General features: G+C 43.4%; 1 protein-coding gene across 9 annotated transcripts in view; it reads left to right on the top strand.

Moving 5' to 3' along the window:
- Positions 1-24892, top strand: part of adgrl2a (adhesion G protein-coupled receptor L2a) — a 115656-nt gene that overhangs the window by 72590 nt on the left and 18174 nt on the right. For 7 of the 9 annotated variants that reach the window (XM_053683222.1, XM_053683223.1, XM_053683224.1 and 4 more), the window contains exons 6-12: positions 14768-15067; positions 15337-15440; positions 15979-16164; positions 16847-16885; positions 21748-21931; positions 22822-22944; positions 24203-24408. In XM_053683222.1, coding sequence (XP_053539197.1) covers positions 14768-15067; positions 15337-15440; positions 15979-16164; positions 16847-16885; positions 21748-21931; positions 22822-22944; positions 24203-24408 — 1142 coding nt within the window. The remainder of the gene's footprint in view (positions 1-14767; positions 15068-15336; positions 15441-15978; positions 16165-16846; positions 16886-21747; positions 21932-22821; positions 22945-24202; positions 24409-24892) is intronic. The other 2 variants (XM_017477548.3, XM_017477555.3) reach the window with 1 other exon arrangement.

Here is a 24892-nt window from a genome sequence, read left to right on the forward strand (position 1 = left end):
TACCCAGACTCGAGGGTTTTTAAAATGTATTCCGTGTCCTCAATACACATAATGACAGACGGGAGTCTTTAACTGAGGACTATAGTGTGCTGTGCAGCTGGAGTTTACTGTAACTAAATCGCACATGCAGCTGGGTTTCGTTCCCCATGGACGACGATCAGTATGCACGTTAGGTTAGATTTGAATAATGAAGGGAAGGATGACTCTCTGTGTAGCCTACCCCCCCCCCCTCTTCTTCACTCATGAGCAAATTGTTTCAAGTTGCGTCTTTGCCAGTGTGAGACATGCCGAGATATAATTGCTGCGTTGTGATGCGAAGGAGAAAGTTTGGTATTTATAGATGTTTTATTCTGCAGTTGAGTAGGAACCGAAGTGGTGCCACACTGCTATTATTAGAATGACTTGAGGTAATGATCGTGAAGATAAAGCGTTTCTGGAATCCATATCGTTTGAATGAATGAAAGATTACTGACGAGAGAGGGAGGGTCTTGAGCGGTCTTTTTGCGTAGCTGATGTTTGCGTGACTGTGAATTGATATGCCAAAAGATGGAAACATTTTTTAAGTCCCCATGAAATCAGACTGAAGGTTTTTGTGGCGTTTAGTATGAGTATGTTAGCCTTTAGGTCATCTATAAGCTAGTGCACTCCAAAACAATGAGAAATTCACCTTGAGAAGATACACGCATTCACAATGTACAGTCTCTCGCTACCACTAACACGGATCAACCATTTTGATGACATCACGCTGCACTTCAGCTTCTCATCAGATTTTCCGCCCAATCAAATGCTGTCTAGAATCTGAAGCGTCCCGCCCCCAACATTATAAAAATCCATGGTACTGACTGCCAAGTACGGCTTAGCCCGGGCTGTGAGGTAAGATAATCGCCGTATTGGCTATTTAAATAGGGGGAGGGGCCACTTAATATGTCCCACCCCGATTTCCTGTTTCACTGGAAATTACTGCATCACACTGAACGCACTTTGTCCAGCTCATACGTATTTAATTCATCGTTCAACTAAAAAAAGAAAATGAAAATAATAATCCTTATTAACTTTAGCGAAACAAACAGATGTTTTTAGGTATGTAGCTACGTTTCAACTGACTCACTCACCCACACACTCAACCACCCACCCACACACTCACTCACCCAACCACCCACTCACCCACTCACTCACCCACCCACCACACACTCACTCACCCACCCACACACTCAACCACCCACCACACACTCACTCACCCAACCACTCAACCACCCATCCACACACCCACACACACACTCACTCACCCAACCACTCACCCACACACACACTCACCCACCCACCCACCCACACACCCAACCACCCACCCAACCACTCACTCACCCACCCACCCACACACTCACTCAACCACCCACCCAACCACTCACTCACCCACCCACCACACACTCACTCACCCACCCACACACTCAACCACCCACCACACACTCACTCACCCACACACTCAACCACCCACCCAACCACTCACTCACCCACCCACCACACACTCACTCACCCACCCACACACTCAACCACCCACCACACACTCACTCACCCAACCACTCAACCACCCATCCACACACCCACACACACACTCACTCACCCAACCACTCACCCACCCACCCACCCACACACTCAACCACCCACCCAACCACTCACTCACCCACCCAACCACGCACACACTCACTCACCCAACCACTCACCCACTCACCCACTCACTCACTCAACCACCCACCCACACACTCAACCACCCACACACCCACTCACCCACCCACCCACACACTCACCCACCCAACCACTCACCCACTCACTCACTCACTCACTCACCCACCCACCCACCCACTCACTCACCCATCCACTCAGTCACCCAGCCACCCACTCACTCACCCACACACTCAACCACCCACCCAACCACTCACCCACTCACTCACTCACTCACTCACTCACCCACCCACCCACCCACCCACTCACTCACCCATCCACTCAGTCACCCACTCACTCACCCACTCGCTCAGTCACCCACTCACCCACTCGCTCAGTCACCCACCCACTCACTCACCCACCCGCTCTCTCACCTACCCACTCTCTCACCTACCCACTCACTCACTCACCCACTCACTGTCACCCACCCACTCACTCACCCACCCACTCAACCACCCAACACGCAGTCACTCACCCACCCACCCACTCACTCACCCACCCAACCACTTACTCACCCACCCAACCACCCACCCGCTCACTCACCCACCCACTCACTCACTCACCCACCCACTCACTCACTCACTCACCCACCCACACACTCAACCACCCACCCAACCACTCACCCACTCACTCACTCACCCACCCACCCACCCACTCACTCACCCACTTGCTCAGTCACCCACTCACTCACCCACTCGCTCAGTCACCCACTCACTCACCCACCCACTCTCTCACCTACCCACTCACTCACTCACCCACTCACTGTCACCCACCCACTCACTCACCCACCCACTCAACCACCCACACACTCAAACACGCAGTCACTCACCCACCCACCCACTCACTCACCCATCCACTCAGTCACCCACTCACTCACTCACCCATTCACTGTCACCCACCCACTCACCCACCCAACTACTCACCCACGCAGTCACTCACCCACCCACCCACTCACTCACTCACCCACCCACTCACCCACCCAACCACTCACCCACTCTCTCACTAACTCACCCACCTGCTCACTCACCCACCCACTCACTCACCCACCCACTCACTCACTCACCCACCCACTCACCCACCCACCCACTCACTCACTCACCCACCCACTCACCCACCCAACCACTCACCCACTCTCTCACTAACTCACCCACCTGCTCACTCACCCACCCACTCACTCACCCACCCACTCACTCACTCACCCACCCACTCACCCACCCACCCACTCACTCACTCACCCACCCACTCACCCACCCAACCACTCACCCACTCTCTCACTAACTCACCCACCTGCTCACTCACCCACCCACTCACTCACTCACCCACTCACTCACTCACCCACCCACTCAGTCACCCACCCACCCACTCACCCACAGGCTACTCATTCCAGATCCTGAAGCCTGCTGCGTTACACACATCTATAGTTGGTAGAATGATTGTTCTAGGTAGATACACTGCAAAAAAAATGACAGCAAGTAAAAATATCTTGCATATAAAATATATCTAGCATTTTCTATTATAGGATTACAGGGAATCTATTACCAGTTTATTACACCTATTTCTACACACATTTTTACTCATTTCAAGCTTGAAATAATCTTATATTGGCAGATCATTTTGTAGATCATATTTGCTTGCTTATTTCTATATATATAAAAAAAAGCTAATTTATCTGCCAGTAGAATAGGAAAATGTATATACTGTATAAATAATAATTAATAATATATAAATAGTAAATACATTTTACTATATTCAAGTGTAACTGAATGAAAAGGTCCAGCACTGACCGTACAACTCTCCTACTAACACAACATGCAACCATCTCGCAGTTAAACAGATCGAGAAAATAGCCAGACCCCAATAATATGTTACATGAGATATGATGGCTCTCCTAGCTGAAACGTTAGCAAGCGCCTTTTGTGTGTGTGTGTGTGTGTGTGTGTGTGCCACATGATCGTATACATTGTTATGGATCCTCAACTTTACCGTTACCCTCGTCATCATTTGATATGCCAGTATCTCTATAAATCGCTAAGGTGGAAGTAATGCTTTATGAATGCAAATAAATGCTTTAAACTAAACCGACACGAGTTTGTTTTCAGTGTGTGTCTCTCCCGGCTCACACTGGGCTCTGAAGCATGTGGGTGGCAGTCTCTACAGCCGCTGATAGTTCACCTCAGCATGACCAGCAGTAAACAGCTCTTCCTCTCTCTCTCTCCCACATGCCAGGAGACAAACACGGCTGAGGAGATTTGTGTCTGAGACTCACATTGATTTAAATCAGCACACCGTACAGTTCTATCAAACCGCCATCTGATGAAACTACTACTGCGTATATGAGCATACACACTCTTACTTTTGATATAGTTATGGTGCGTTTTAGCGCAGAAAATTTCCTCTGAAGAGTGTTCGGGATTTCTTTGAGCCAGGCTCTAAAATAGAGTCCAACAATATTCGTTTCCTTTCTACAAGAGAAATATGGCCTTTCATTTATTCTACAGTCAGTGCTGGTGAAGTAAGAAATTGTCTATTTTATGGTACATTTGTGCACAAGCAATTTTCAGACTATTTGACTCCAGCCTGCCGTGAGTTTTATAGGTTTACTAATGAGTGTTTATTTATCACAGCCTCTGCAATTAGCTCATAAACCTTGATAATCACCTAATTGAGATGATAGCCATAGTTTCTGTTAATGTCTTTTCACCTGATATATTGCCGCACGCTATTGGTTACACGTCAAGAATCAGAAAGAGGAATCGATCCTTAAACTATTGCTTCACTATGTTCAGGTAAATATCTAAATAAGATGGACTGGGGGATGGGGGCGGGCGGTTTACGGTTAGATCAGTGTCATGTGATTTATGGGGTAGTTAAATCATTAACTGTTCTCCTAGAGCTAAAACGATCTTTGAATGTATGATCAAACTTTTAGTTTGATATATTACCCTTTGCTAATTGATGTGCCGGAGTGGAGCTGCAATTTCACGGATGGTTAGGCTTCTGTAGTGCATGGCTAGAATCAGTGTTTCAACTACGTATTATTATGATACGAGTCCAGTAATGTCAATACTGTCTATATATCTATATATATATATATATATAGTCTTAGGCACATGCAAAGAAATGCTGTAAAGCAAAGATTCCTTCACAGATACTGAAATGTAATGTTTCTACATTAAAAAAAAATACTACAGAGGCCATTGGATTAGTGGTTAGCACGATTGCCTTGCACCTCTGGGTTTCCTCTGGGTGCTCCGGTTTCCTCCCCCCAGTCCAAAGACATGTGTTGTAGGCTGATTGGTATTTCCAAATTGTCTGGTGTGTGTGGACGTGTGTGTGATTGTGCCCGGTGATGGGTTGCTACCCCATCCAGGGTGTCCCCCATCTCGTGCACCGAGTTCCCTGGGATAGGCTCCAGGCACCCCATGACCCTGTGTAGGATAAGCAGTACAGAAAATGGATGGATGGACTCTGCAGTCCAGTAAACAATAATAAACTAAACAACATCAGTATTTCATGTGACAACACTTTGCTTTAAAAAAAAATTAGTCTCAGGTATATTTTGTGCAGTTTTATAAGGAAATTAGTTTTACTGAGCACCCTGGAGAATCTTCCACAGGTTTTCTGGAGATTTTCTTCTTTTGTTGTTCTTTTTTTTTTTTCTCATGTAAAACCTAGCAGCCTTCATTATGTTTTTTTTTTTGTCTGATTTCTTAACTGACATACAAAAATGTTTTCTGTAACAATAATTTGTTTTATTGTTGTTGTTGTTGTTGGAAAAGTAATGTTTAGAAATATAAAATTACTTAATAATGCCAAAGTCATAAAATAAGCATCTATAATACAATTTGTGCGAAAGGAAGGGCGCCTAAGACGTTTGCACAGTACTGTATACAGTGGTGTGTGAAAGTTTGTGAACCTTTTAGAATTTTCTACATTTCTGCATGAATATGAACTAAAACATCAGATTTTCACAATAGTACTAAAAGTAGATAAAGAGAACCCCAATGAAATTTAATTAAACGAGACAAAAATTTATACTTGTTCATTGTATAATAATCAGACTTTTGTCACTCAAAGGTATGTAAAATTTTTAAGAAATCTTTTTTATAAATAACATTTTTCTTAATAAATAAATGACCAAGTATAATATTTTTGTCTCATTTCTTTAACTGGGCTCTCTTTGTCTACTTTTAGGACTTGTGAATCTGATGTTTTAAGTCATATTTATGCAGAAATATAGAAACTTATAAAGGGTTCACAAACTTTCAAGCACCACTGTATGTTTAGTTTGTATGTGGTTGATTTTGAAGTTTCCTGTCACTGATTTGTCAGCTGAACACCCCACCTCATTTTTATTGTTTTATTTTTATTTATTTATTTATTTTTTTACAAATAAGGCCCTTGTAGTAACTGGGGTTATATAGCTAATCACTTATCAGTCAGTATGTATTTAATAGATTTCTTAACAATTATGGATATTTAATTAATTGAAATGTGGCATTTTGTGGGTATGGCAGATTAATTTCTTTATTTAAGGTCACTGACTTCCAAATGAGACGTACTTGTCTTGGGTTATAATAAAAGCTTGGTCAGTCAGGCACGACCAGTGCTCTAATTATGACCAAATAGTTGTACACTGGGGAGCCATATACCACACACACACACACACACACACACACACACACACACACACACACACACCCTCTGGTCAACCTAGGAAAAGAGTCGCCGATGTCCTTTTTTGTTCATTTTCTCCCTAATTTATTCTTGGCAAATTCCCACCCACCAGCCAACGCTCCCTTATCATACACAACTACCAACCTGAGAGGTTGAAGGCAGTCACATGCTTCCTCTGAGCTAGCCAACTGCAACTGTTTGAACTGCCGTGTGCCCATGCTGTGTCACAGGGCAGAGTGACTCACTAGGAGGAAAGCTCGAGTGGGCGAGTGAGTGGTGCTTGAGTGAGTGGGTGATTGAGTGAGTGGGTGGGCAAGTGAGTGGGTGTGTGAGTCACTGAGGGAATGGGTGAGTGAGTCTGTGGGTGTGTGAGTCAGTGAGTGAATAGGTGAGTGGGTGGGTGAGTCAGTAAGTGAGTGAGTGGATGGGTAAGTGGGTGTGTGGGGGGTCGAGTGAATAGGTGAGTGGGTGGGTGAGTCAGTGAGTGAGTGGGTGTGTGAGTGAGTGAGTGGGTGTGTGAGGCAGTGAATGAATGGGTGAGTGGGTGGGTGAGTCAGTGAGTGAGTGGGTGTGTGAGTGAGTGAGTGGGTGGGTGTGTGAGGCAGTGAATGAATGGGTGAGTGGGAGGGTGAGTCAATGAGTGAGTGGGTGGGTGAGTCAGTGAATGAGTGGGTGGGTTGGTAAGTGAGTGAGTGGGTGTGTGAGGCAGTGAATGAGTGGGTGGGTTGGTAAGTGAGTGAGTGGGTGTGTGAGGCAGTGAATGAATGGGTGAGTGGGTGGGTGAGTCAGTGAGTGAGTGGGTGAGTGAGTGAGTGGGTGGGTAAGTGGGTGCGTGGGGGTGAGTGAGTGGGTGGGTGAGTCAGTGAGTGAGTGGGTGGGTGAGTCAGTGAGTGAGTGGGTGGGTGAGTCAGTGAGTGAGTGGGTGGGTTGGTAAGTGAGTGAGTGGGTGTGTGAGTCAGTGAATGAATGGGTGGGTGAGTCAGTGAATGAATGGGTGAGTGGGTGGGTGAGTCAGTAAGTGAGTGGGTGAGTGAGTGAGTGGGTGGGTAAGTGGGGGTGAGTGAGTGGGTGGGTGAGTCAGTGAGTGAGTGGGTGGGTGAGTCAGTGAGTGAGTGGGTGGGTTGGTAAGTGAGTGAGTGGGTGTGTGAGTCAGTGAATGAATGGGTGAGTGGGTGGGTGAGTCAGTGAGTGAGTGGGTGAGTGAGTGAGTGGGAGGGTAAGTGGGTGCGTGGGGGTGAGTGAGTGGGTGGGTGAGTCAGTGAATGGGTGTATGAGTGAGTGAGTGGGTGGGTGGGTGAGTCAGTGGAATGAATGGGTGTGTGAGAGAGTGAGTAGGTGGGTAAGTGGGTGCGTGGGGGTGAGTGAGTGGGTGGGTAAGTGGGTGCGTGGGGGTGAGTGAGTGGGAGGGTGGGTGGGTGGGTGGGTGAGTCAGTGAGTGGGTGTATGAGTGAGTGAGTGGGTGGGTGGGTAAGTGAGTGAGTGGGTGTGTGAGAGAGTGAGTGGGTGGGTAAGTGGGTGCGTGGGGGGTCGAGTGAATGGGTGAATGACACGTGCACAGAGAATTCAGAGGAAACACTGTTCTTGTCGTGAGACCTTCAGAGGGCAGACGCACACAGCTTAGTCAACTTCAGAGTTTACACCCTACAAAGGAAAGCCACTGAGAACGACACTGCCTTACATCTGATTAGTGACGTCTGTGGCGTATCAGAAAATTTACTGCCAAGCTTTGAACTTAAAGTGGGTTTATGAAAAGAAGGACAGAGCTCTGAGGATCTGAGTAACTCTGTTACAGTAAGGGCGGAGCTAATTTGAGGGCTGTAAAAACGTACGCAAAACACAACTAATTAGATTTAATACGTGGTGATATTGTGTATCCTTTTTTTTTGTGTGTAGTGCGTTTGAAATTGCTCGTTTATTATAGTTCTAGGAGCACTATTAAACAGCTACAAACTAAGCTCCTTTAATTATTGCTGAAGGATTATACGCATCCTGCTGTGATTTTTAAGTAGTTTCTCAGAGTATGAACTTTAATTTTTGACACCCCAGTCCACCCCCGTTTCCGAAACGCCTGTAATTGTTTGAGCTGTGATTTTTTTGACTCCTTGTTTCCTGTTGCACTCCCCATTAGTGGCTGATTACCACCTGGGAGCAATGGTTCAGTCGTGATGAAGATCAGTGTTTAGCACGCTCACTCGTCGTAGTGTAGAAGAAGCACTAATCAGAGCAGGCGTCCTCGGCTTCGGCTCGGAGCTTCATAATCTACTCAGCAGCGCGCCCAAGGACCCCCGTGCCATTCCCGCAGATTCGTACATCTTCTTCACAAATTAGTCCAGGCATTGATCTCGCCGCACCCCTCCTTCAGCCGTGCAGCCGTTAGCTGCAGTTACTCAACACAACGAGGCGCGGCTAACAGGCCACGCATTACTCATGTGAACAAGCGAGCTCTGCACATCCGAGCGCGGCCATTAAGCATAATATAGAATATATACTGGCTGTCACTTTTCATTTCTCGCACGGACATTGAGAGCTCTAGCAGTGCGAGCTCACAGAGTCATCCCTCTCCCTTTCTGCTCTGACAACACATCACAACATCCCCTTTTTCACGTCATAGATTATTGGCTTTATATTCCCAACGAATCTCCCATACCCAGCGGCGATTCCGGATTTATTATACGTATTTTAGGGGGTTTAAGGGGTACAGAGTGAGGGTCTGTCATCCCGCAGCTTATGAATATACCTGTTATAACTCTTCGCTTGCTTCCCTTAATATTTCTTTCCTGTCCTCTTCCTTGACAGCTAATTGAAGGCTCCCTTTGGGCTCGCTGTTCGACAGACATATTAATTTCAGGTTTGCTGGTCTGTTGCGCTTAAGAAAAATGGTCCTTGTCGTAGCAGAGAGTGAATTAATATCCAGGGTACTGTGTGAACAGTGGTTCGAGTGAACAATTGCTGCCATAGCATACAACATCCAGTGCTAGTTTAAAAGACTGACAGAAATCTCATACCAAAATGTGGGCTTGATTATCATTAGTAGCATTTTATATTTATTTATTTATTTATTTATGAGACCGCTGGGACCACCGGAAGGCTCGTCCACTGCCGAGCTAGCCGTGCTGTACTCACTGTACCTAGTACCTAGGTAAGATCCGTACCGTGCTGAATTCGGTTACACTTCTTACCGAGGTTCTACGTGAGCCGAGCTAAAAATAGCGCAGACCATTGATTGATCAACCAGTCACGCAGACATCCTGATTAATGTCTCGAATTGCACAAAAACCTTCAGCAGTAGGATAGTGTAGTGTCTGCGAAGGTTTCTCACTCTTCCCAAAAGTCCATTTTCTGCCCGTTTAAGAAGCCGACCATTTAAACATGTTAAGCACTTTTAAAAAGCAATTTGACCTTTCATAGTTTTTATTTATTTATTTATTTATTTATTTATTTATTTATATGCTCGCACAGTTCACTGTGTACCTTGGTCTTTCGTGTGATTGGAGACAAGACTGCGTGTGCTCTAACATCGTCTGGTAAAGGTTTGCACTCCAAATCGTCTGGTAAAGGTTTGCACTCCAAATCGTCTGCATCTATTTAAAAATATACGTATTTTTCAGTGAGGATTAAAATACTCGACACGGCTGTGTTTAGGCGCGTGGGCAGCTTCTGAGTGCGTTTCCCTTTCTTTATTTTCACTTAACACAGGAGAGACACGCGGCATGCATTTTTAACATGAAACGCGATACGCTCGGTCTTCATTTCAAATCCGCTTCTTTGAATTTTGAGCAGTTCACTACCGGTGCCTAACAAACCCAACACAACCCGATAACCCTTCAAAGAAACTCCTCCAACTGTGACGAGTTATGTGATGGAAAAACCACACGGACGCACACACACACACACACGCACGCACACACTCAGCTATGACACGGACAATCCCAAGTTTGCGCAATTTGTATGAATAAATTATAGCCTCGTATACGATATTATTTCAAGAATCCTAAACCTATTAAAAGGCCGAATAGGCACAATGATATCTATGAGGTGCAAAAGCCTTGCATGTCAGAAGCAGAGAGTGTTACCCAATAGACTAATTTTATTAACACTTAGGACCAATTTGAGTCTGTTTGAAATCCCTTGTTAAAAATGAATTGAACAGATTGCTGTCAAGGGAAGTGTAACCATGCTCCAGATTCAAAACTGTCCATTAAAAAAGCAAGCGAGAGAGAGAGAATAGGTTTCTGAATTTTGCACAGATTCATCTAGGAAGACAAAAACATCGTTTTCATTCCAAACCTTGGTTCAGTAATAATGTTTTTGAAGTACCACGGAAATGGTTTTGGACCCCGAGTTCACATGAACAGTCGCGCTGTGGTGCTGGAACTACGGTTGCTGCAATGGCCTTAGGACTGCAGTTAGCACGTACAAGTCTCCTTTAGTCTCCGTACTAAAACCATAATGAACTTCCCTTTACTTTCACACTATCCGTTGTTACCCAGATGAGTCCGGTTCCTCTCAAGGTTTCTTCCTCTTAACATCTTAGGGAGGTTTTCCTCGCCACCGTCACCACCGGCTTTCTCAGTAGTGCTAAACTCGCGCATTTAAAATCTGTATCCTGTGTTTATATGTTTCAGTAAAGCTGCCTTGAGACAAGGTCCACTGTAGAAAGCGCTATACAAATAAAACTGAATTGAATTGAACGAATGTTTCTGACAACCGGCACGGCATGAGGAAACGTACAAATAAACGCCGTGTACTCGAAAACAAACTATTTAGCCGTTCCAAATTACAGAGCACCTGCACAACGCTGGAGGTTATTAAGGTAGTTTCTGTGTCTGCAAACAGCATTACAGAATTCGAAACTATATGGAGGTGCCTATGAAACACTGTCATTTCTGCATCGCGCACTCAGCATGTGAAATTAGCCGTGACACACAAACGCGAGCTCGAAAGGTTGTTATTTTCCTTCCACAACAGCCTCGATTGCTAGGCCACAACACCACCTCGACCGGCGGCGGCACGGCGAAGAAATCCGCCCCGCTATACGTGTTCGAATTCTAATCATATAGTCATTTCCTTTTAGATAATCAAAGATTCGCAGACATGACAAGGTGACATTGACCCTGCTGTATTTTTCTTTTCCCTTCAGCTCGTAGCAGGATTGTAATGAGCTCAAGGATCAGCGTGGAATTGTTATACCGGTTCAAGTAGTGTTCCTGCCGTGGAATGTTTGGATGGAGAAATAACTACCTGTAAACAAACGTGATATCACGATGTATAGCGGTAACGTCATCGGATGCAGTCTCTCCTCAAACTGCGGTTCTGCTGTTAATCGCCGCGTGAGAGCTAGAAAACCGCCGTGTTGTTTCCTGAGCTCTCCTTTCAAATGTTTTGGCGATATTTACAGTACAGTGTTTCACAGGATTCAGTTAAACTTTTAACAATATTATACAGCTGGAGCTTGCATCCATGAGACGTTTCACGTTGTAAGTCGTGCACGCTTATTGGATATGAGAGTGAAGGTTCCAGTAAGTCGATGAGATGGGTAATGTTCTTTTTTTTTTTTTAAATTTCTGCTTTTAATCCTTTCTGTGCTTTTTGTCTTTCGACGTCAAGTTGAGTTATTGTCTTACGAACGTTTCCACAACGTTAAATAACCATCAGTGGGGATCGGAGGAGGTTATGCTGTTTTTCCAAGCTGGCTGAATTGAATTCAACTAAGATTCCTTTTACAAAGACTGTTGGCAAGTGTTACAGTGGGTGTGGGTGTTAATGTTGGTGTAAATATTACCGACGACTCAAAACAAGGGAACGAGTAATTACTTGCCCAATGGGAAAGCGTGTGTTTTCATTTTCTGACACACTTGATTTGATTGAAGACAAAAGGGCTATCTGAGCTGAAGGCTAAGGACGTTTACAGTTCAGTTCTTTTTGCCTTAAATGTAACTATTTCGTAGTAAATGTGAACTTAATTGTTTTTGTGATTCACAATGGAGTACCATGGCAGATGCGTTGACGTAGCAACAGTGTCTACTGTGAACTCGTCAGTGTGAATGAAAGCCACGTGACGATTCAGTTATATGCTGATGTGTTAATTATTTTAGTTAGCTAGTTAAAATTTCTTTATAACATAGCGTGTCTCACACAACACAAAGATGCAAAGTCTTTTGTTTCCAAAGACAAAGATGGAATTTAGTGCATATTGGCTGATCATATTCTTGGGAAAGAGCTTGCGTTAATGCTGTATTGCAGATTTGACGTATCAGAGGCACACGGCAACGGGAAAAAAAAATGTCACCATGTTGTTAGTGTTCAGCAGAATAGGCACTGGAGTTTGTATCCGTACCTGTCTAGTCCTCTTTACAGTCATTGCTTTTCAACACGCACTCAGGGCCTAGGGTACGTTTACACGACAACGATGTACTAAAAACGGAAACGTTTTTCCTTTGCGCTTTCGAAAAGACGACGACGTCGTCAAAACGATCCCCGTTCACACGGATCGGCGGAAACGACTAAAAACGCTGTATTATGCATGCCAGGCCTGTAGGTGGCGATGTCACTTCGTAAAGAAACGCTACACGCCTGCACGCAAGCATTCACGTGTCACCGTGTCCGACGTATTGATCCGGGCAAGACTGTCCTATTAACAAATACAAGTAAACGGGGGAGACGTGGATTTTCTGGATGAAAAGCACAATAATGTTTACATTTCTCAAACGAATCTCAATAGTTAGACTTAGAAAATGATTCATTGTCATAAAGAATTGTGAAAACTCACGCTTGTTAAGCGTAGGTTTGGCTCCCTAATGTAATATAATTGAATGTACATCTTTTAGTTTTTCTTGTGCTCCTGCTCAGAATTCTGTTAACAGAGCTCGTTCATTTTTAGAAGCAAATGCAGATCAAATAGTGAGACACTGGCAGTCAGTCTGCTTTCTATATTTTATTAGCAGTAAGGATACACATATACCTTTGAATACCTTTCGCCCGCGTAGATGTGGGTTAATAATTTGCCGTATGTAACGAACGCGTCTCCGCTGGTCGTAGTAGTGATGCAGTAAATCTACATTCAAAACCTTAGTCAGCATAAACACAGTCCTCTAGTCCACCATCGTAGTTTTGAAGTACTCGCGCGCACGCCTATAGACTGAACACGTAATACTCATGACGTCATCGTTTTAGCAGTTTCTCATTTTGGCACGTTTACACGTCGACGATAAACCGTTTTCCCTTTTCGATTGAAAACGTCGTCGTGTAAACGGCCCGCGGATGTGCACTGTGAGTCTGGCAGAAACATTTCACTGGCAGTAGAATATCCAGCACTGTGTTATTTCCCCCAGCACGACAAGCAGAGAATGTACACATGTTGAGCGTCGGGAAGAAAAAATGGATTAGGAGTAATGAACATTCGAGTGTGTCAAGCAGAGCGTAGAAAAAAAAACCTGATCAGGGGAAACATCAGGCTTTTCGGGGTGGAGCGTCTGGAGCAGTTCTCTGCAGTCTGAATCGAACCAGAACTCTCCACCCGGTCAGTTGAGACTAATTCACAGTAGGTCATGACCAATCTCAAAGAGAAAGCTCTTTCACACACACACACACACACACACACTGGACCGGAATCTCTCACACTCTCTGGGGCTATTATCAGCAGGCTGCCAGACTAATCTGTTTCCATCCAGCTGGAAGTAGGAGATATTGGTCAGTATTTATTTAGATTTAAACATAGTGCGATTCAACAGGTCTGTGGTTTTTTTTTCTCATTGTACACTATTTATGTACTTCAACTAGCTTCGTTTTTTTTTTTTTTTTTTTTGGTCCCCCCCAGGAACTGCGTTTTATATAACTCCGAAATGTGGGCAGTGATTCACAGTGATTCATGAATTGGCAGCAGCAAAGGAGACTCTGACATTTATCAAAGCAGGGATGGCATTATTGACGTTTCCGCTTTCCTGACAGGATGCAAATTTAACTGCAAGAAATCCCGAACTCATTTTGTGACAGAAACCTTAATTTTCCAGTGCAGCATTTAAGACGAGTTGTAGCCAGTGCGTGTTTTTGTGTGCATTTCAAACCCCAGTGAGTGTTTTTTGTCTGCTAAATGGATTTGCGATGTAAAAATACATGTTCCTTTGTTGAAAGCTAATTGAGGATGCTTGAAAATAGCAGACACAAGCATTGTTGTTCCATCATTAATGCTTCTGCCATGTGCCTGGAATAAAATGTAGGTCATGAAAAAAATTGATGTCTCCATATCGCTCTTTTTCTAGAACTAAATTCAGAATCAGATATTTTCTGGCAGTTGAACTTGCATTACCTGAAAGGTATTTAAAAAAAAAAAAAAAAGACAGGTCATCATGAACTAAATTTATTTTCTTTCTTTCAGCCCCGCCTATCTCAGATGCCACCTCTGTGCCAGCGCCACCCCGAATGACAACCACCACAATGACAACAACAACAGCACAGCATAGAGGCCTAACCACAACCATAAACACTACAGGGACCAGGGTCGGCAACAAGCCCCCTAAACCCCCAGTGGCACCGTCCCGAACTACAACGCCTCCGTCCCTGGAGTCGTTCCCTTTGCCCAAGCGCTTCTGTGACAGCGTGGAGCGAAGGGACATCCTGTGGCCTCAGACACAGAGGGGCATGCTTGTGGAACGACCATGTCCCAAAGGAACCAGAGGTAAGTGTGTTTGCTCCATCATACGCAATTTAAAGGTATTTACAAGCACCATTAAGCAGAACACTTTTGAAGATGGGGTTTCTTTTAATTTTTTTTTATTTTTTTTATTTGGGAGTATTGTGTGTTTTCGAAAGAGGTTTTATAACAAAAACTGTGGGCACCGTACAAACATGAAATAGCAGTGTACTAAATTCGATGCATAGATGCGATACCACAGAAACGAATACGTGTATGTAAGACATCGAGTCTAAATATTGTTTTATTTTCAGGCACCGCCTCCTACCTGTGCGTCCTCTCCACCGGGGCCTGGCACCCAAAAGGCCCTGATCTAAGCAACTGCACCTCTCACTGGGTCAATCAAGTGGCTCAGAAGGTTTGTATTAGTCCAACTGCATGACACCAAACATACAAATATCCCTAATAGCTCAGAGAGTTTGCTGAGCTCACCGTCATGAATATAAAACAGTCCCCAGTGCCAAATTTTGAGCACACACTTCTTACTATCATTGGCTTAGATTGAGAAACGTAGCCTCAAGCTACCCAATAGGGCGCCCCGCTGCTCGATCTGATAACGCATCTTCTGAATGTGTGCTCTTAAAGGGCTAATGTGCTCTGCAAGCTGAAGTTCGAATGGGCTGCCATTAGACACAATGGACTGCCCACACCTCACGCGGCAGCAAAATGAACTTTTTTTTTTTTTTTTCCAAAGGAAAGAAAAAAAAAATAAACCCTGTCTAATGCGCACAGGATGTGTTATCAGTTTTTAATTACTAAGCGATGGCTCGTGGGTGCTGTTAGCGAAGCATATTTCCTCACAGCGTGAAGATGTCATAATTAGGGCCGAGAGGCCTGCAGACGCAGAATGATATTTCTCGGCTCCTGCTGCGCGGCTAATTTGCACAATCTTTCAGATCCGGAGTGGGGAGAACGCGGCCAACCTGGCCAACGAGCTAGCTAAGCACACCAAAGGGCCCATCTTCCCCGGCGACATCAGCTCCACCATGAGGCTTATGGAGCAGCTGGTGGACATCCTCGATGCCCAGCTGCAGGAGCTGAGGCCAAGTGAAAAGGACTCTACCGGACGGAGCTTCAACAAGGTACAAATGGATTTATCTTTGTCTTATAACTTATGTACTTTCTATTTGAGATTTAGGCACATGGAGCTGATTCAGCAACTACGTGTCATTTACCCTCTGTTGTTGCACTTATTACTGGATACGTAGAAAACACAGCAGTGCGGAAATTGAAAAACAACAGTATATCGTTTGTACTCAAAAGTCATTGAAATGATCAGAGGAGTTCTTTTTAAAAATCCATTCTCAATTCTCTTGATGTCGAGACAAATCAAAAGTTGTGCAGATTGCATTAGTGCGGGGTTTTTACCCCGAATTCATATTCACTGCAGGATTTTTTTTCTTTCTTTATTGGTTCTCGGCTCGTTTCTACAAGCTTTTACTGAAAGATAATGAATATAATATTATTTCTGGTATTACCAGCGATAACTGTGACTTCAGAGGGTTAAATCCTCATTAAGCATTAGAAATTTGGCATACTACTGGCGTAATAGTCTGCAGTATATTGATTCTTATTTTTTGGCCAGACACCACCTTTCAAATTTGGCCTTAATGCACATAAGAGAATGAGCAATCGAAGCAGCTCATTAGTGTTGCTGAAGTCCATGTGGAACAGTTATTTGTGTCTGAGGGCCAGTGTTTTTCTAACGCTTTTCTTTCTTTCATCGGTCTTTTTGTCTTCTTTCTAATTAAAAAAAAAAAAAAGGTTCAAAAGCGAGAAAGGACATGCAGGGCATATATGAAGGTATAGTTATATATTTTTTCTTTTCTTTACACGTCCCTCCTCCCGCTCCTCCCTCCTTCCCTGCCACTGCTCAGCGGCATGTTTCCCTGCCATGTAGCCTCTCATTCTCTCCATCACTTGATGAATTTTTGATCTAGCAATGCCCTCCAAGCTCATGCCAGCTATACTGTGGCTTGGAACCATTCGCTCTTACTAATCAGTGCAGTTTGTATCCTGCTATGGTACATGGCAGTATGTGTCAGCATTTGATTTGCAGCTTGGCTGTTCATTGTTTCTAATCTGATCTTTAGTGGGAAAATGCACTGAGCACACGGGCTAAATCAGCAAATTATTTTGGTTGGTTGAACTTTTTTTGCAAAGTACAATATATATACATTGATAGCGTGCACCGTACAGCAGCGTGTCGGGAGAGAATTAAGGCATGATTACAGTGCAGTATGTAACTGGACAGTGACACGGTTCTTGTTGGTTGGGCTTTCTATTCCAGCACATTGCCTTTTAAAGGAAAACATTAGCTGTGATATAAGATTGACTTAACCTGGCTTAAAGTTTCATTATAGCTCCTGCAATGATTACAAATTCAAATCAAGTTATTCCAGATTTCAAACCACAATCTTCAGAATCTCTCCATCAGGGTGGGATGATGCAAATTCTCCATTCACGACATTTCATTAAATATTTCATCATATTCAGGCTGTTCAAGACGTTCTACAGCGTGGGGAGTAAAAAATAAAGCGCGGAGGGCTTGGTTGGAGGAAAAGGGCAGTGATATCCTACTATTCGGTACTTGGTTTCACAACGTAAATTAATTGAATGCGTCTCTGTGATGAAAGGAACATCTGTAAAGGTGGAGTAAAGGGGCTGATTTAACACTAGCATAACACTAATCCCATGCACACCGAGGCCAGGCCAGTGTAAGTTGTGCTAAAATGTCTTATTGGCTGAATATTGACCTGTATTGAGTCCTTGTATTAGGAAAGAGAAGTGCAATGCTTACCAGCTAAGCAGTGAAACATGGTGGCATGGAACGTGTATGGCTGCCGTTGAGGCACCTGCCCTGAGCCTCATTGAGCATTACAGGCCTGGCAGGGTTTCTCAGCAAGCGGTAAACTTGACCATTTTGTTTAAGATTGTCCCTTTATCCAGTGACTTATGATCCTGTGGAAATGGGACAACTATGAATAAAAAAAGAAGTACAATTCCTATTTAGTTCATCCAATATAGGTGTGTTGTGGCTTCTTTGGCATTCAGAATCACATAAAGAGATGATGGACGCTTTCGAACAAACACAAAAATGACCTCGTTGTGCAGTTAATGCAAATTGGATGGCTTTGCAATCTTGCAGTAAGCAGCCCTTTATACTTTGTCCCAGATATGCTTTATTGGGTTGAGATGTGGAGGTTAAACAGACCACTAAAGCTATGAAAGAAAAAAGCTGTTATGCTCCTGCAACCATTCAGTGACAATACATGCCTTGAGATATGGTGCATTATCATGGTTTATGTGCAAGTGTGGATAAACTGTACGCATGGCGGGATGGATGTGTGCCAGGAAAACATTTCCTACCCCATAGGCGCTGGTTCTCCTTTGGAGAAAATAAAGAGTTTCAGAGCGAGAGCCGAGCAGTTTCCCGGACAAGTTACTTTTCTGCATTTTTCACCACACTACGGGGAGCATTGCCATTATGTAAAATAACAGGAATTAAACAAATTGTATAATGATTTTCATTTTAACATGTAACAATGGTAGACAAAAAAGCAGACATGCAGGAGGTTGAGCTTTTTGAGCCTGCTAACATTTACATGAATGTAATTTTTAAAAGCTTTTTAAGTGTTGTAGCAGCAGTCACAGAGTCACAAGGTTCAGTTTCACACCTCAAGTCTATTTTTGCCATGGTCACAGATGGTATTTCAGTAGACGCTTGTATGACATTCAGCACAGCGAGCTCCATCACAGTAACTCCTGGTCTGCAGCTGAGCACCAGCTCTGGTGCAGGAAATAAAAAGGTTCCTGGAACTATGACCCAGGAACTGGTGGGATCTTGCCTTGATTTCTCAACTCATTGGTACCATCGTGATACCTCGTCACACCCCCTGGTCTAATCCTTCCATCAGCATGATGCAAAAGAACTCTTGATTTTCCTCAGCCCAGGCATCTTTCCCGTGTTTCCCATTTCCCATGTAGTGGCCCATTTGGGACAGTGTCCCATAAGTGCTTCTGAGATGGCATTTAGCACAGCAGTGTTCAATCTCGGATGTGATTAGCCTAGTTGTGGCCCGGCTGCTTTCTTGCACAATTATCGCCATCGTGTTTTGACCTCTTTGACAAGCAGGTTTCATGCACAGCGCTTGCTGAACTATTCTTTTTTACTCCGTTGTTAATAATCCACTGAAATGGTTTTGTGTGAAAAGCTCAGGACGGCTGTTTGGGAGAGCAAAATGAATTAGACACTGACTAGACATTAATAGTCAGTAAGGTCACTTCCAATGCATAACTGAAGAATAATTGATGCTAGACATGCTAGGGATGGGCGGTATCTTATATGGGTAGAAATTCTCCCCACAATAAGAATTCGTCTTCCCGAGATCGTAACGATAAAGCCTAGTCGATGACGTAGTTCTGTGCGACCCATGGCGGAAAGCGGCCGTGAACCTGAGGAGGAGTTCATCGCTAATCGAGGAGCTATCTCCACAATCTGGAACTGGTTTGGTTACAGAAAAATCAGTTTTACATTTTGATCAATGTTTGTGTTTCTGAGGCTCTCAAGACTGCACACAGCTGTCACTTGTAGCTAAAAACAGTGCTGAACGGTACTATATTAATATCGTCACCGATATCGTTATCACAGTAAATACCGGAAAATATCGTGATATAGATTTAAGTCCATATCGCCCGTCCCTAAGACATACGCATCAGACTGATTTGTACCATATGCCGTAGTTATGTCGCATATGACTTCTATATGATTGGTGAGAATCAAATAGGCGACTGAGTGCAGATAAATATCCTACGACATCTTTCACTTCCGAGTATATTTAAAAAATAAGGTTTCATGTATAATACAATGACGGTTTGTGTATACAATTGGGTCATTTCGTTGATGCTTGGTGTAAATCACACTCGCATCCTAATCAGTTTGTCACCTGTCGTACGTGGTCACGCATCAGTGGTGCTAACACAGAGTTTTTGGAGTGATAAAAAAGAGCTAAATTTACCAAAGAAGCAAGCAGACATAATGGCACTAAAGATGCTAAAAGAACAAAAAAAAAAACGCTTGTGAGGTGAAGAGCTGCAGGAAACTGTAAACCCTGGTACTAGGAGTAACGAGCTGTTGGTAGTCAGACACCAGTGTCAGCAACAGCTAGCGGCAGGAGCCTGCAGGTATGAGTAAGAAAGATAGATGAAGAGCAGGAGTTTGGAGCCACATAGCAAATTGCAAAATCCCAAGTAGACCGCGGGAGACGTGCCTGCATTGTGGAGCAGTCTGGATAAATAAACAAGTTATTTTGCATTGCGCTATTGAGTTATTTGTGCAGTTCTAATGTTTTGTAAGGTCCAGGATTTGCTGGAAGTGCATAAGTCTGCTTGGGGTGTTTTTGAATAATTACTGATGTATTGTGCGGTCGACATCCCCTGACTCTCCCCCACAGTTTGTGTGAGTACCCCCTGCTTAAAACATCTTATCACTGCTAGCCTTAAGCATATTAAAACTATATGCTGCAGGACTATGTCACAGCATTGAACACTGGCATCTTATGTTAGGCACTGAATTAGTTAGGTTCCCTGATTTTCTATTAAATCAGTGGTCCCCAAACTTTTGCAATAATGCAGATTGGACAGCGGCGTATAGCATATTGTCGACGGGCTGCGAAGGGGAGCAGGGTCAACCTTACAGGGTAGATTTAAATAAGTAAACTTAGTTTTGATGTTGATGTAACGTTTGTGGTAATAAATTTAAGACACAAGGGTAACAGAGTATGTAGTTTATCGAGAATCAGTATCATACACATCATACACTGGTGAGGGAGCAGGACTTGTTGGAGAATAATCTGTGGGTTAAAGGTAATATGGTGGTGTGTTTGTAGCAAAGCTACTATTGTCATCAGAGGAAAGAAGTTCATAGAAGTATATAGTAAATAAACTGTGATTGACTGATTGTTTAGTGGAGATGGAGATGCCGTGTGCTGGGTAGATGTGCTACTGATGCAGTCAAGCATTTATTCGGATAGATTGCGATGTGCTGCTCGTTCAGAAAGCTGGTTTCTGTCAATACATGACTGATTTATTTATTAAACTACAGTGTTTGTTTCCATGCGGGAAACATAGCGCTGCTGGATTGGATTGCTGTGGCCGGGACCGGTCTGCACCATGGTGGTCAGGAACACTTTTTGTGCAGTGTGCGACTTCATTGAACCCTTTGGTGTTTTGGAATGTTTTGATTAAAGGTATGTACTGGGTGTAAATACCTCCCAAATAAACCCTGGCATTCAGCACGTACTACCCAGTGTCATCGTTTTATTTAAAAATGGTGCTGAAAGGACTGTGCTGAAAGGACTGTGCTGAAGTACAGGGCCAAAACACTCAAAACTGTATTACTGTCCAGTTTCTCACAAACAGCATTTTATACAATTTTTTTTTTCTCCTCTTTCTTTTCTTTTACTGATTATGCTTATGGTGGAAGGAATGTGCTTTTATGCAGATCAATTATAAAAAAAAATTGGTAAAAAAAAACAATATGTTCATGGTGTTAAGGCATGCATGTTTGTTTTTCTGGGCATTGGCTACCTGGCACTAGGATAAAGCAAAAGCTTTGAACCGCATTGTCATGAGTGCTGACATGGCGCTTCCTTTTTCGGTTGCAGGCGATCGTGGATACCGTGGACAACCTGCTCCGGCCAGAAGCGCTGAAGTCTTGGAGAGGCATGAATATCACAGAGCAGACTCACGCTGCCACCATGTTACTGGACACTCTCGAGGAAGGAGCCTTCGTCCTTGCTGACAATCTAATGGAGCCCGCAATAGTGAAAGTGCCAGCTAGCAATATAAGTGAGTACTGCCAATAAACGTGGCTAATCTAAAATATGGCTTGCTCGCCACAATGGGATTTCGAGTCTAGACATTTCAGGAGCGCGTGCTCTTGTGTTTCTAAATACGAGTCATATCTGGATCAACTTGTGTCTGTTGCAGCGCTGAAAAATCCATGTTTCATTGAATCAAATGCTAGTTGGTCATTTGGGATGTGACCTTAGAACGACAGACAGTGAAGCGTACTGTTGTGTTTAAGATACTGAGGCCACTTTACACTTTAAAAAAAAAATACCCAAGGCCAAAGCTCTGACGGTGTAGGATTGCACGACTACCACAAAAGACATTTAAAAAAATATATGTTTTCCAAAGTCTTTTTGTCTGTCACTGAAACGAATGAATACATTTTCAGAAACAGTGCAGCCTGATGTTCGTTGCTGTCTCATGATTTGAGCAATGACTTTTGTAGCTTTTCAAGGGCATGAAATGCACCTGCAGTCACGAAGTCAGTAATTACTATCAGCCTTGATAAATGGACGTAGGTGGTTACAATCAGAGGGTAATTGTTTGTACCTGGTATTTTGCACTCGGAGAGTGAATTTCCCAAACATGCGTATACAAAGAGATCATCACAATTTTGATATTTGATTTTATTATATGCGCTAAAATTCCCTCGCGCTTGTTTAGTCCATTTTAACGGCAGACCTTGATGGCGATGGCGCCGAATAAAGTTCGTTAGTTAATTGAACTCATCTTGCAGGTGACTTTTAGTTGCTCTTTTTGTATGAAAGCATGTTGAGCTACATTTTGTACAATGTAGGCATGGTGAGATACAAATAAATTAGAAACCCTCAGTACAAAATGTTTTTTTTGTTTGTTTGTTTGTTTTCTCTCTCTCTCTTTTTACCTAGTCCTGGATGTGTATGTGCTGAGCACAGATGGCCAGGTGCAGGACTTCAAGTTTCCCCAAAGCAGCAAGGGTGGTATATCTATCCAGCTGACAGCCAATACAGTTAAACTGAACAGCCGGAATGGTAAAAAAATAAATAAAATACATACACACACACACACACATAGAGAGAGACACAGAGCCACACAGACACACAGGCAGCATTGGTAAAAGAAATGCTTATAAAGCATGAGCAGTGTTAAATGCCACTGCATGTGTCAGGGTTTTATTATTATTTTTATTATTATTACAATTTTTCAGTGTGTTTCAGTCTACAAATGTGCAGCTGCAGTCCTGGCATAGGTAACTTGTTTCAGGTGTCTTCGTTCAGATTACTGCTTGAAGATTACTTCTTCAAAAGCATGCCATTTCAACGTCGCCTATTTCGGACTGGTCTGAAAATAAATGTGTAATAAATGTGTATCTAGAAAACTTATCACAGAAAAATTAAGTGGGTTTTCTGGAGAAGCAAAGATGCCTGGACAAAACATTTATCATTAGATAAGGTGTGTGTGTGTGTGTGCGTGTAAATCTTTGATGTAACCTTGTATTTCAGCAGTCACATTATGTTGACCGCAGCCAGGAAGCCAATCTTAACAGGGTTGAGTGGAATTTATACAGTGAATGACCATATTGAATGTCCATATCATATGGACAGTTCTGTTTGTTTATTTCACACAGCTGTGTTCTCTCCATTGTGTCAGTTTTAATTATTTTGTTATTACATATCAGTTATGTATTTAAAAAAAAAAAAAAAAAAAAAGAGCGCGAGAGACTTGGTCTTTATGAGAGGTGTTGGACTTTATGTTTGTTTTTTTTTTTCTTTCCGATGCCAGTTGAACCCATTGCTTCTGTAGTGTGTGCGCAGGGCAATATGTTTCTTTTCCTTCAGGAGCACAGCACACCAACTTATTGATTTCAGACTTATAACACAGCACTGACGCCATCCCTTAGGCGAGACTGTCTAAAGACTTTTAGTCGTATTAATAACGCTGGAACGGTGGGCATGACTCGGCATATCTAGGGAGCTCCTGGATATCAGCAGTTTTAGCTCCTATATTGCAGCCCTGTCTGAAGCTGTTCGTCTCACATCTTCTCCTGTAAACACCTTTCTTTTAAATAACGTTCCTGAGCTTTAGCTCTGCGTCTCTCGCTGCTGACGGCTTCTCACTTCATTTATAGGGCTACAGAGCACCAAGTGGAATTCTGTACACATGCAGACGCTCTCCATATAATAATAATATCAATAATAATAATAATACATACCTGGGCTGCAGAAACCTAAATCTTCATAAATCAGTGACTAACCCCTTTCATGTTGTTTTCATTTCTTTAATGTACAGGTGTTGCCAAGTTGGTGTTTGCTCTGTATAAAAACCTGGGCCAGTTCCTGAGCACCGAGAATGCGACAATCAAACTGGGCAGCGAGGCGAGCGGCCACAACCTCACCGTGGCCGTAAACTCAGATGTCATCGCTGCCTCAATCAACAAGGAATCCAGTCGAGTCTATATAACCGAGCCAGTGATTTTTACCCTGGAACACATTGATGTGAGTCCCAGAACTAAACAAACACACGAGGCAGACAGAGAAGAAAATAAAACAAGGAGATTGTAAACTTTTCCTCGTTTTTAAATACCCTGCGAGGTCAGAGAGGAGTTTGTTAAAGCCACTGAACATGAAATTAACTAAGAATGAACTGTTGATTATTAGGGGGTCTTGACGAAATTCCCAATGAATACTAATTTGTTTGTCGACATTAGGATCTAAATGATACAATTTCCCCCGCTTTTTTTTTTTTTTCCGATTGGAAAATTAACTCGCAGATTAGCCAGACAGTGTGGGATGAAATTACCAGAAGACCAATTATCATTTGTCTTTTAAAGTGGTCAGAAATGCTCCCAGAGGAAGCTTCTGCTTGATTTTTTTCCTCTCTATCAAAGTAATTGTGTGATTTTCACAGACATGCCTTAAAACCATTATACTCTCTATTAGAAGCTCATATAATCAATGGTCCCACGCTCGATTTCTCACT

This window comes from Ictalurus punctatus, chromosome 10 (assembly GCF_001660625.3).
Source record: "Ictalurus punctatus breed USDA103 chromosome 10, Coco_2.0, whole genome shotgun sequence".
Taxonomy (NCBI): Eukaryota; Metazoa; Chordata; class Actinopteri; order Siluriformes; family Ictaluridae; genus Ictalurus; species Ictalurus punctatus.